General features: G+C 50.2%; 1 protein-coding gene across 1 annotated transcript; it reads right to left on the bottom strand.

Moving 5' to 3' along the window:
- Positions 1 to 197: 197 nt before the first annotated feature.
- Aip (aryl hydrocarbon receptor interacting protein) lies at positions 198 to 11,853 on the bottom strand. Its single transcript, XM_059263486.1, has 7 exons — positions 11,773 to 11,853; positions 7,098 to 7,307; positions 4,307 to 4,486; positions 2,168 to 2,356; positions 1,040 to 1,216; positions 803 to 944; positions 198 to 510 (listed from the first exon to the last, which is right to left on the bottom strand). The coding sequence occupies exons 2-7, from the start codon at positions 7,194 to 7,196 to the stop codon at positions 305 to 307; spliced, it is 993 nt and encodes a 330-aa protein (XP_059119469.1). The 5' UTR covers positions 7,197 to 7,307; positions 11,773 to 11,853; the 3' UTR covers positions 198 to 304.
- Between the last annotated feature and the right edge of the window lie 39 nt (positions 11,854 to 11,892).

Genomic DNA, 11,892 nt, shown 5'->3' with positions numbered 1-11,892 from the left:
ACAGTGGCCTGTATGGGTCATGCCTGCTTTATCTTAATACTAGAGGCTCCAGACGCTGCCCAGAACTGGCCAAAAATAAACACTCCCAGAGACCTTAGAACAGACCAGTAGGAACTAGGATGAGAGCCTGATCTCTTGCCTCCCACTAAGCCAGTGATGACCAGCCTTTTGGATGAATTAGCTCTGCAGACCAGAGCGGTAAATAAGGCCTTTATATACACAGAAGCGCAGAGTGGCAGTGGGGGTGGACAGGTGGTGGCAGCAGTGGGCTGGGCAGGGCAGGCAGGACAGGAATGAGGCCCTGTCAGTGGGAGAAGATGCCTCGGAAGCGGGCCTTGTCCTCCTCATCCTTCTGCCGGATCCGTGTCTCCAGGGCCCGCAGTTCTCGGCTTACCACAGGCGCCAGGGCAGGATCTAGCTCTAACACTTTGGCAAAGTCAGCCTGGGCTTCCTGGGCATTCCACACAGCAGCATGGGCCTTACCCCGCTTGAAGTACGCCTTGACATTGTCTGCAGGACACCAGAAAGGAGACAGCAGACAAAGGCATGAGAGGAGACTGGCCAGCCCGTCTTCCGGCACCTGGGTCCACCACGGGGAGATGTGCTCTACTCTGAACAGCATCCCAACGCCGCCCCACCCCACTGTATCACTCATACTTCCCGAACACAGCTCTTACCCTCTGGGATGGAGGCTCTGGTCAGGCTCTTGGAAGGAACTCAGAATGGGTAGATCTCAAAGCTAAGAGCTGGACCCAAGTGCCCACAGCGCTGGGTGGGAACCCCAGGGCCGAGAGCTGCTCACCGTCATACTTGTTGAGGATGGAGGAGCAGTGGTCCAGCACCTCGTAGTACTCCTGAGCCACCAGCTTGCACTGGCAGTAATTCAGTAGCAGTGGTGTGATCTGCAGGTCCAGCTGGATCCAGTCAGCTGACCCAGGCTGCTCCTGGGGTGGGTGGGGGCAAGGAAAGCGGAGACACTGAGACCTGGCCCTGGCTCTCCCCATGTCCCCCGCGCGCGCGCGCGGCCTCTGGGATATACCTTCATCTGCAGGTTCTTGAGGCAGGCGATGGCATCAGAGTACTTGGCGGCGGCCTCTTTCACCTGCCCCTCACGGTATAAGCGGTTCCCCTCTTGGTGGATGAGTGGTACGGCTTTAACTTTCTCCTCATCTGTCATCGCCCACGGATCCTGCTGGTATGTGCCTGGGCTCTCCACCTGCCAGGGCAGGGACCACTTCAAGGCAGAGCCCATGGGGCACCTCAGAGTCCTCTGCAGCAAACCTGACTGGCCAGCAAACCCTAGGCTGGCCCAGCCATACCGAGCACCAAGACCATAGCAATGAAGACGATGGCAAACACCCATGCCCTGGCAGAGCTTATGTCCCATGGCAAATAACCTAGGTGGACGAAAGAACCACCTAAACCCCTAGTTCTTTCCAAGTATGGCCAGCTGTGGAGGAAAAGATGGGCTCATGGACAAAGGATGAAGGAGTTCAAGGTCAGTCCTCCCCAAAGAGGCGATCACTGAGGCCTAGGGAGAAGTGTGGGGCCCTAGGAGCTTCCACAAAATTTTCCTGTCCTTGCCCCTTTCCACAGCAGACCAACCCTGGCCAGCAGGGTGTAGCCGGGAGGTAGGACCAGTGCCCACTTTGAGCCAAAGCAGGCCTCACCTTCCACATCAGCAGGGGGCCCCACACTTACCTTCCGCATCAGCAGGGGGCCCCACACCTCACCTTCAGCACCAGCGGGGGCCCCACACCTTACCTTCCGCACCAGCAGGGGCCCCCACACTTACCTTCCGCATCAGCAGGGGCCCCCACACTTACCTTCCGCATCAGCAGGGGCCCCCACACTTACCTTCCGCATCAGCAGGGGGCCCCACACTTACCTTCCGCACCAGCAGGGGGCCCCACACTTACCTTCCGCACCAGCAGGGGGCCCCACACTCACCTTCAGCACCAGCAGGGGGCCCCACACTTACCTTCCGCACCAGCAGGGGCCCCCACACTTACCTTCCGCATCAGCAGGGGCCCCCACACTTACCTTCCGCATCAGCAGGGGCCCCCACACTTACCTTCCGCACCAGCAGGGGCCCCCACACTTACCTTCCGCACCAGCAGGGGGCCCCACACTTACCTTCCGCACCAGCAGGGGGCCCCACACTTACCTTCAGCATCTCAATGTGGAAGAGGAGGGGCTGAGGGTTCTGCTGCAGGGCGTCCAGGTCCGCATGACCCAGGGAATTATGCTCATGCATCTGAGCGATCCCACAGCAATGCCGCTGGCCCTCCAGGGGGTCCTTGCCCTCAGCGATGTTGCGGAGGCTCTTGGCCACCAGGGGGTACAGGACTACATGCTGCAGGAAGGCAGCAGAGGCTCAGTCAATGTGTGCGCATGCTCACTGGGCACAAGAGACGCCTCACCGTCATAATCCATACAAGGAAAAACCCCGCTCAGAGGGTTTTCCCCTCTGGTGCCTTGGTTTGTTTTTCAAGACAGGGTTTCTCTGTGTACCCCTGGCTGTCCTGAACTCACTCTGTAGACCAGGCTGCTCTCAAACTCAAAGCACCACCTGCCTCTGCCTCCCGAGGGCTGGGATTAAAGGCGTGTGCCACCACTGCCCAGCTTCCCTTGGTGCCTTTCTACCCTCTCAGCCTACTCTCTCAGTAAATTCTTCAGCTTTGCCATGATCTCTGGCCACCAAATCCAGCACCTGCCCAACCCACAAACAGAGAGACCCACAATTCACTTCTGTCTCCTGTCCTAGATCCAGTATTAGTGTCTCCTCTCGGTCCCTTCCCCCTTCTCTCATTAGGGATGAACCCCACAAGCCAAGCTGATTACCACATCCTGTTCCCAGCACCACCTCCTCCCCCCACCGCACTCCTCTTCATGTCAAGGCTCATCTCAGAGCTGGGCTCAGGGCAGCAACTTCAAATCCCCAGAGAACTGGGAGTGTCCACACCTTGGCAGGCAGACCCCTGAGCCCTGAGTTCGAGGCCTTCCTGGTCTCCAGAGCGAGATCTAGGACAGCCAGGACTACAGAGAGACCCTGTCTCCAAAAATAAAAACAAATCCCCAGGGGGAGCTACCTTGTTATGAAATATTAGTTTAAGATGTGTTACATTTGTTTATGCTGAGGAACATTTGTTTAATGCTGCAAAGATGTGTTGCGTTCTTTTATGTTGCATTTGTTAGACTCTGTGAAGCTGTGTTACTTTGCCTGTCTAAAACATCTGATTGGTCTAATAAAGAGCTGAAGAGCCAATAGCTAGGCAGGAGAAATAGGTGGGGCTGCCAGGCAGAGAGAATAAATAGGAAGAGAAATCTAGGCTCAGAAAAAAAAAAAAAAAAAAAAAAAAAAAAAGAGGGAGGAGCAAGAAAAGGAGGAAAGGAGGACACCAGGGGCCAGTTAGCCAGCCAGCCAGCCAGCCAGCCACAGAGTAAGAAGGAAAGAAAGAAATATAGAATAAAGGAAGGCAAAAAGCCCAGAGGCAAAACATAGTTAAAGAGAAAGGAATAATTTAAGTTAGAAAAGCTGGCTAGAAACAAGTGAAGCTAAGGGCGAGTATTCATAAGTAAGAATACAGGGACCAGACTCCAAAGGGACATGTAAACAGCCACATTATGCTCCATCCAAATAGTGACCAAGAGCCATAGAAGTGTGAAGTAATGGGTCCTATGGGCCATTGCACTTAAAAATGAGTTCTCTGGGGCTGGAGAGATGGCTCAGCAGTTAAGAGCACTGACTGCTCTTCCAGAGGACCCAGTTCCCATTCCCAGCACCCACATGGTAGCTCACAGCTGTCTTTAACTTCAGTTCCAGGGGACCCGACACCCTCACACAGACATATGTGCAAGCAAAACACCAATGCACATAAAATAAATATAAATAACTTATTGTTAAAAAAAAAAAAAAAGAAGAAGAAGAAGAAGTGTGAAGTAATGGGTCCTATAGGCCATTTGCACTTAAAATGAGTTCCCGAGGGCTGGAGAGGTTAATACTGGCTACCCTTCCAAAGGTCCTTAGTTCAATTCCCAGCAACCACATGGTAGCTCACAACCATCTGTAATGAGATCTGGTGCCCTCTTCTGGCCTGCAGGCATACATCATAGTAAATAAATAAATGTTTAAAAAAAAAAAAAAAGAATGAGCTCCCTGGCTGGAGTCTAGTTCATGGACAGGAAAAGACAGAACAGTGGCCAGGATGCAAGCCAGGAGATGGGTGGCAGTCTGAAGTGGCTGAGCCAGGGCAGGGGCCATAGGGCATGGCCAGACAAATGCCATAGACCCCAGGACTGATACCTTGACATCACAGAGGAACTGGGCGATCTCCCCTTCACGCATGGTGCACACGATGGTCTCCCACACAGGCAACTTGAACTTCTTGCCCATGATGAGCTCCATGGGCTTGCCCCGTGTTCGGCTGTCATCGAGTATGGCGCCTTCATCATCGCTGCGCAGCGTCCGAAAGTGGAATGTGGCCTGTGGGGCCACATGGGATATAAAGCTCAGCAAGATCAAATCTAGCCCTGCTTCTAAAGATGTGGCAGGGGACAAAGCTCCTCCTGGACCACCAGCTGGCTTTATCCCACCATCTCAGTGAGAGCTAGGCCACAGGCAGAGAAGTGAGAGGCCCAGGGCACATGGCTGCTGGGTGACAGGGCTGAGACAAGAGCCTGTTTCCAATCATGCTTTCAACAAGGATTTACTGAGCTCCTACTATATGCCTACATTCAGTGCAGGACACAAAAACCCAGCAGTAAACCACACGGAAGCCCCAGACCCATCGAGCTCTTGTTGTCTTTCTAGAATACAGGAAGGAAAGTCAGACAAAACCTTATGCTATGATGGACGAAGGTAATTTCCTTCTTTCCTTTTTCTTCTTTTCTTTTTTTTTTTTTAGCATTTTGAGAAAATAAAATAAACAGAACTGGGGGTGCGGTGAAAAGAGTGAACTAGGCAGGAACTAAGTAGGAACATTCTAGGCCAAAGGAACAACAGGTACAAAAGCCACCCCATGGGGCAACATGCAGGGTGTCCAAATGCAGCAAGGCCAGTGCCACAGGGCAGAGTGAACACTGAGTGCAGACTCCCTGGAGTGCCGGGGATGACAGAGATGAACTCCACGGGGCACACAGGCTTTGGTAAGGACCTGAGTTTTTACTCTGAGATGAGAGCCACTGGGCTTCTTCACCTAACAGAAGTGGAACATGATCCAACTTAGGTTCTGTGGCTGTGATGTGGTCACTTTTAAGAGGAACAAGGACAGGAGGAGGGGCCAGACGGACGGTTTCTGTACGTAGTGCTACAGCTGGGTGTGGAGGTGATACACCTTTTCCCAGCACTCGGGAGACAGAGGCAGGTGGATCTCTGTGAGTTCAAGGCCAGCCTGGACTACAGAGAGAGTCCCAGGACAGCCAGAGCTACATAGAGAAATTCTGTCTCGAAAAAAAAACAAACCAAACGAACAAAAAGACTGCAGTGCTATTCCAACATCAAGGTCAGTGGGGCAACGAGAGCCAGACCTCCACGTGTGAGAGTAATCTGAGGAAGGAGTCGTTTCAAAAAGTTGACCCTAGATAAGATCATGTCAGAGTGAGGCAGACAGAAAAGGGCTTGACACGGACACCTCAACAGGATATGGTTAGCTGAGCCCACGCTACAAGGCTGTGCTGCCTCTCTGAAGTCAGTTCCCACATCAGTAACACTGAATCAACAGTATCTGTCTAGCATCGTGGGAGATAAACCTATGAACATGTACCACCATGCTCACTGCGGGCTGGGCTTTTCCCCCTTTCCTTCTGCTGGGGATGAAATACAAGGCCTCTAGGTCTTAGACAAGTACCACTAAGTCACATCCCTAACCCTGGTGATATTTTTAAATGACATTTATTTATTTGTTTGGGGGCACGTATGTGCCACAGCGCCTGTATGAGGTCAGGGGACAGTATGCAGAAGTCACTTCTCTGCTTCACCAACTGGGTCCTAGGGATCCAACTCAGGTCCTGGCCAGTCTTGGCAGCAAGTGCCTTTACCCACTGAACTAACTCACCAGCAGGAGATTGCCCCCACTCCCAAACCCCTCATGACTGTTTAATCCTGCCTGTTCCTGTTTACTGGGTGCCCCTGCTCCAGATTTCTCTACCCTTACATGACTTTATCCTAGTCTGTTCCATCTAGAATCCCTCTTGCACAGACTTCTTCCAAAGCCTGCTTTCTACCTCTACCTACTTTTTAAGAGGTTGCATTGCTCAGGCTGGCCTGGACCTCATGCTGTAGCCCAGGTTGGTCTTCAACTTTCAATCCAGCTGCCTCAGCTTCACAAGCAGCTGAGAGTCTAGGCCTGTGTCACCAGGCCCAGTTTGAAGATCCCTTTTTTATGCACAGTTGATCACTACTACCAAATGCCTGCTCTATGCTCTAAGCATTTATCCCTCACCACATTAGGCTTAACACTACTGGCCAGGGGGCATACATTCATTCACGTAATTCTTGCTTTTGGCTTCACTGGTATCAGCTCCCAACAGTGATTAGAGATCTACAGCAACAGAGCCGGGAAGCCTCAGGATATGGAGTGTTTCAGGGAGGGGGCACCTGAATTTGGTGCCAGGATATAAAAGCAATGCTACTATCAGAAAGTCAAAAAAGAGGTTTGGTCTGGAAAACTACATCTCTGGGATCCTTCTCTGGGTTTCCAAGTTCCAGGGCCTGTTTTCCCATCTAAACAACGAGAGTTGTTCTAGGTCGTTTCAAAAGGCCCTTCACTCATAAACTGCATGAACTTTGAACCTTCTGGTCCGAGAAACAGGACTGAGGTCACACCCACCCCCAAACCAGTTTGAGATGACTGACACCCACCCCTGTCCAATGCAGTACTAAAACAAAGCCAAGGGGCGGGGTAGACATATCTGAATTTACTCCCACTTAAATCCAAACCAATCAGCGTCGAGCTCGGCATGCGAGAGGTAGGGTGACTGGCGGCTGCTCTCTGGGCATGCGCAACCTCTCACCTACGGCCTCCTCCCGCCTCGCATGCGCACCGCGCCTCAGAAGAGAGACGGGGGTGGGAAGGGGGGAGAGGATGGACACAAACCTTTGTGCCATCCTGAAAGTCAGGCAACTCTCCTTGGCCCTCCTGTATCACACGCTTTTGGATCCCGTCCTCTCGAAGTCTTGCGATGAGATCCGCCATCCTCTTTCCCCGCTGCTCTCTCTCGGCAACTTCCGGACTCGCTCGGTAGCTTCCGGACCTGCTTCGGCAACTCCTATAGCCTCGGCAGCTTCTGAGCAAGCGCCATTTTGGCTGAGGGCGGAAGCCAAAAAGGGAGGAAATGAAGAAAAGAGCCGTGATTGGCTCTCTGTGCAGCGGCTTTAACGCGGCGCGGGGGGCGGGGCCTGAATCTGCCTAGGGGCGGGGCTTGGTTGGCCAGTGGGGCGCGGCCGGGACCTCCCCCAGCAATTGTGCTGTTGGCTTTATTGGGACTGGAGCTCTCCGGGCTGTGTGCCACTGCATTTAAGTTACATATGCCCTATTAATAGCATTCCAGTTAGGAAAATGAAAACCGAAAAAAGTTATCACCCGTGTATTCCCTTTTGGCCCTCTTAATTTTGCGTACTTAGCATACATTATGATTTATATAGATTCTGGCCTTTTGTCTTCAGAAAAAAGGAAGGAAGCCTGGTGTGGGGACACACACTTAAAATCCCAGCGCTCCGAGGATGGCAAGCAGGAGAATCAGGAGTTCAGGGTCATCCTTGGTTATACATAGCGGGACATGGGGTATATAAAACCTTGTGTTTAAAAAAAAAATAAGAAAAGGACTGGGTTGGGATGTAGCACAGTGGTAGACCGCTTGCTTGGACATGCTTAGCAGTCCTCTCCCCAATCCCACTTTTTAAAAGCGAGTTGAGGGTCATGAGAACCCCAACACCTTGGGGGTTGGGTGAGTCTATGGGTGCTTTCACATAACAGGTGCCCATAAATATCAGGGAAAAGATGGACGATAGGAAAGAGCTACTTTAGGGGAAGAAATGGTCTTTGTCTCCCCACTGGGAGTCAAGCTGTAAACAACAGCTGTGAGACTTTCCTGCTCTCACAAGGTAACAGGAGTCTCCAGGCCTCTGCGGTGCCTTCATCCTGTCCTCATAACCCGGAGGATTATCATCTTTCCCATGAGTCCCAGGTGCTAAGTGCTTCACATACTCGGACTGGTTCACTTTCCAGTAAGAAGTCCTCAGAGAGGGCAGGGCTTCTGAAGGGAAGGGGAAACATGCTTGGTTTTGTTTTTTTACCAACACAGAAAGCTATATCAAATTTTAATAAAAAGTAGTCTGCTGTACTCATGTTCCAGAAAGTACAGCAGGAGGGAAAGCTGACCAACATGGCTGATTTACTTTGATCCATGAACCAGATATGCCACAGCAGGAAAGAGGAATATAGATAAGAAAAAAATATTAATGCAGGGACTGAGGGTGTAGCTCCATATTAAACACTTGCCTAGCATGTGAGAGGCCCTGGGTTCTTTCTCCAGCATGCATACCCACAAATTAAGATAACTAAATACACTACTTTACATAAACTTATCAGTATTCTCAGTGAAATATCAGTTGTGAAAAAACACTGTATGGGCTGGAGTGATGGTTCAGCAGTTAAGAGCACTGGCTGCCTTTTCAGAGGGCATAGGTTCAATTCTCAGCATCCACACAGCAGTTCATAACCTGTAAATCCAGTTCCAGAGGATTAGACATGCTCTTCTGGCCTCTGTAGGCACCAGACATATGTAATGGGCATACATACATGTAGACAAACACTCATACACATTTAAAAATACTGCATGATCAGGATTACTGAGGTGTCTGAATAGCCAGTTCGTAGAGACAGAGAGTAGAATTGTGGGATTGGAATGGGGAAGTTGTTTTTTAAGTAAGTACTGAGTTTCTATTTTGCAAAATTAAAAAGCTCTACAGACTTGCTGCACAATAGTGTGAATACATAACAGAACTGTACAGTTTGAAACTGTGAGGATGGCAAGTTGATGTTATATATACATAATATATATACATATATAATATATATATACATAAAATACAATATTTTACTTCAAAAGCATTTTGTTTCATACACAAAACAATGCATGATGGTAAAGACAAACAAAAGATCAAGTTGAATTTTCCTCAACAATTGAAGACTGAATTAACATGAGAGGTATTTATTGCTAAGGCCAGTAAGATACAACAATGGGAAAAGTACTTGAGACAGGACAGAGAGATGGCTCCGAGGTTAAGAGCACTTGCTGCCCTTCCAGAAGACTAGAGTTTGGTTCCCAGCGCCCACATGGACACTCACAACCATCGATAACTTCAGTTCCAGGGGATCTGATCCCCTCTTCTGGCCTCTACAGACACCAGGCACACATGTGATGCACAGACATACATGCAGGCAAAACACTAACACACATAAATATAAATCTTAAAAAGAAGACGGGGGAGGGAGAGAAGGAGGACCAGGTAAAGGCATCTGCCACAGAGCCTGACAATCCAAGTTAGATACCCCCCCACCCACACAGTCGACAAAAAAACCCTACTCCCATTAAGTTCTCTGACCTACACATGTGCCAATGCTTGTGCGCACATGCACAATAAATAATCAAATAAATGAATAAATAAGGAAGAGCAAGAGAGAGGAGTAAAAGGAAGAGGAAAGAAGGGTGTGGAAAGGAAGGAAGAAAGGACTAAAACTAAGTGTAGTGACGGAGGTCTATAATCCCATCATCAGAGAGCCGAGGCAGAACCTGTAGCAGTCTAAACAGTAAGCTCTGGCCCGGTAAGAGCTACATAGAAGATAGCAGTGTCAAACAAACAAACAATCAACCACAAACCAACCAACCAACCAACCAACCAACCAAGGGAACTTATGGGAAGGAGTGAAGTACCGCCTTGTACTCATCAGGCCTTCCAGCTCTTAGGAAACTGGATGACACCAGGGGCTGAGAAAAAGCCAGAAGCCTCAGGACGGATGTCAATTCTCCACAACTCAGGGGAGCATCTGCAAGTTCTGTGAAGCCACCCGGGTAAATGCCCCATGGCCTGGACATCCACCTGCTGGTAAATGCCCCATGGCCTGGACATCCACCTGCTGGTAAATGCCCCATGGCCTGGACATCCACCTGCTGGAAGAGGAGTCCCCCCACCTTTTGTGGGAGACAACAGTGATGTGTACACGAGGTCAACCTGAATGGGCTCCCTGTGGGCCTGAGGGCTGGAAGTCCAACTGGTACCGGGCCTACAACTAGTAGAAACAGCAAACAAGATGCATGTGGAAACCATTATCACTGAGTGGAAAAACAGAAAAATGTAAACAACAAAATGAGCTTGATACGTGACACCATGTGTGTAAATTGCAAACACATCCACACAGAAGACAATGCCATATGTGGGACAGGACAGGCAGGGTCTGCTGAAGCACAGTAAGGCGAGATCTTGGGAGAAGTGGAGAGCAGAAAAAATGGGAGGTGGTGAGGGAAAATGAATTACCATAACTGGATGGGAGCCTCTTTCACAGTAGGAAGGTGCCATAAACTGAGAAATGGAGTCGACTCAGTTCTTTATGCAAGATCATAAAATGAGAGGGTGGGTGGGCATGGAGGAGGACAAAAACTTTGTGAACTAGGAAGATGTGGGTTCAAATCCCAGATGCACCGCTTTGGCAACCTGCCCACTCAGTCCTGCCACAGATATTTATTGAGCATGTATTCAGTTCCAAACACTCCTGGGTACTGAAGAGAGAACAGTGAACAAAATAATGCCAAAAACTAGGGGATAGAGAAATGGTTTGGGAATTAAGGACAAGTATGGCTCTTGCAGAGGACCTGTGTTCAATTCCCAGCACCCACGCCAAGCAGTTCATAACTGCCTATAACTCCAGCTCCAGGGAATCCCGTCTTCTGGAGTCTGCTGGTACTCACACTGCGCATGCACCACACACATAGAAGCAGCCACTCATTAACACAATGTTGGGGAGATGAGGCAGGAGCATTGAAAGTCTGAGGCCAGCCTGGGCTACAAAGTGAAATCCTGGAAAACACACGCGCGCGCGCACACACACACACACACACACACACACACAAATGCCTAGGATTCACTGGGCCCTAGGTTCAATTGCCATCATAGAATAAACTAGGCATGTTGGTACAAGGTGGAAGAAGCAGCAGGAAAAGTTCAATGTCATTATCCACTACATATTGAGATCAGCTGCACTACATGAAATCTTGTTTTAAAACAGAGAGAGAGAGAGAGAGAGAGAGAGAGAGAGAGAACACCATGGTGGCTGGTGTATGCCTGTAATCACAGTACTAGAGAAGCTGAGGCAGAAAGATTCAGAGTTCAAGGCCAGTTTGAGCTACATAGACAGACCCTCTCCTAAGAAAAATAAAAGACAGAAGGGAGTGCAGACCGCAGTGCGAGAGAGAATTTAAAAAAAAAAAAATCACTTTGGCTGCCTCATGGATTCTGAATTGGAGAAAGCCATACAAGATCTGAGCCTCAGTTTCCATAGCTGCAAAATGACAAGAACACCCCTCCACCGGAAGCCGTGGTGAGTAGGATGGAGTAACAGGTCCAAAAGTCTCGATGGCACAGGAGTGCAGACTGGTATTCAAGCCAACTCTTGAGGTCTGAGCCTCTGGGCATGGGCATTTCTTCTCCCTCCTACTGGCCCCTGCAAGCATGAGCCTAAATTGCGCCTGATCACAGTCCGGGCTGTCGCTCACCAAGGCAGCCTCTGGGTGGCGCCGCGGGTCCCGCTACCCGCGAGACGCTGACGTGATCCCGAATCCACTCGGCGCTCCGCAGCTCAGGCCTGCGGAGGACGAGCGGACAGGGCGGGGCCG

The sequence above is a fragment of the Peromyscus eremicus genome, chromosome 1, assembly GCF_949786415.1.
Source record: "Peromyscus eremicus chromosome 1, PerEre_H2_v1, whole genome shotgun sequence".
In the NCBI taxonomy this organism is placed as follows: Eukaryota; Metazoa; Chordata; class Mammalia; order Rodentia; family Cricetidae; genus Peromyscus; species Peromyscus eremicus.
Note: the sequence above shows the minus strand (reverse complement) of the source record. Positions and strands in the feature narration are given on the sequence as shown.

Bases quoted from the DNA above. Each gene is read 5' to 3' on its own strand.
- Aip (XM_059263486.1), bottom strand. From the start codon at position 7,196: ATGGCGGATCTCATCGCAAGACTTCGAGAGGACGGGATCCAAAAGCGT. The intron at 4,487-7,097 runs GTTTGTGTCCAT...GTGGCCCCACAG, and splicing joins ACTTTCAGGATGGCACAAAG to GCCACATTCCACTTTCGGAC. The intron at 2,357-4,306 runs GTATCAGTCCTG...GCCTTCCTGCAG, and splicing joins AGTTCCTCTGTGATGTCAAG to CATGTAGTCCTGTACCCCCT.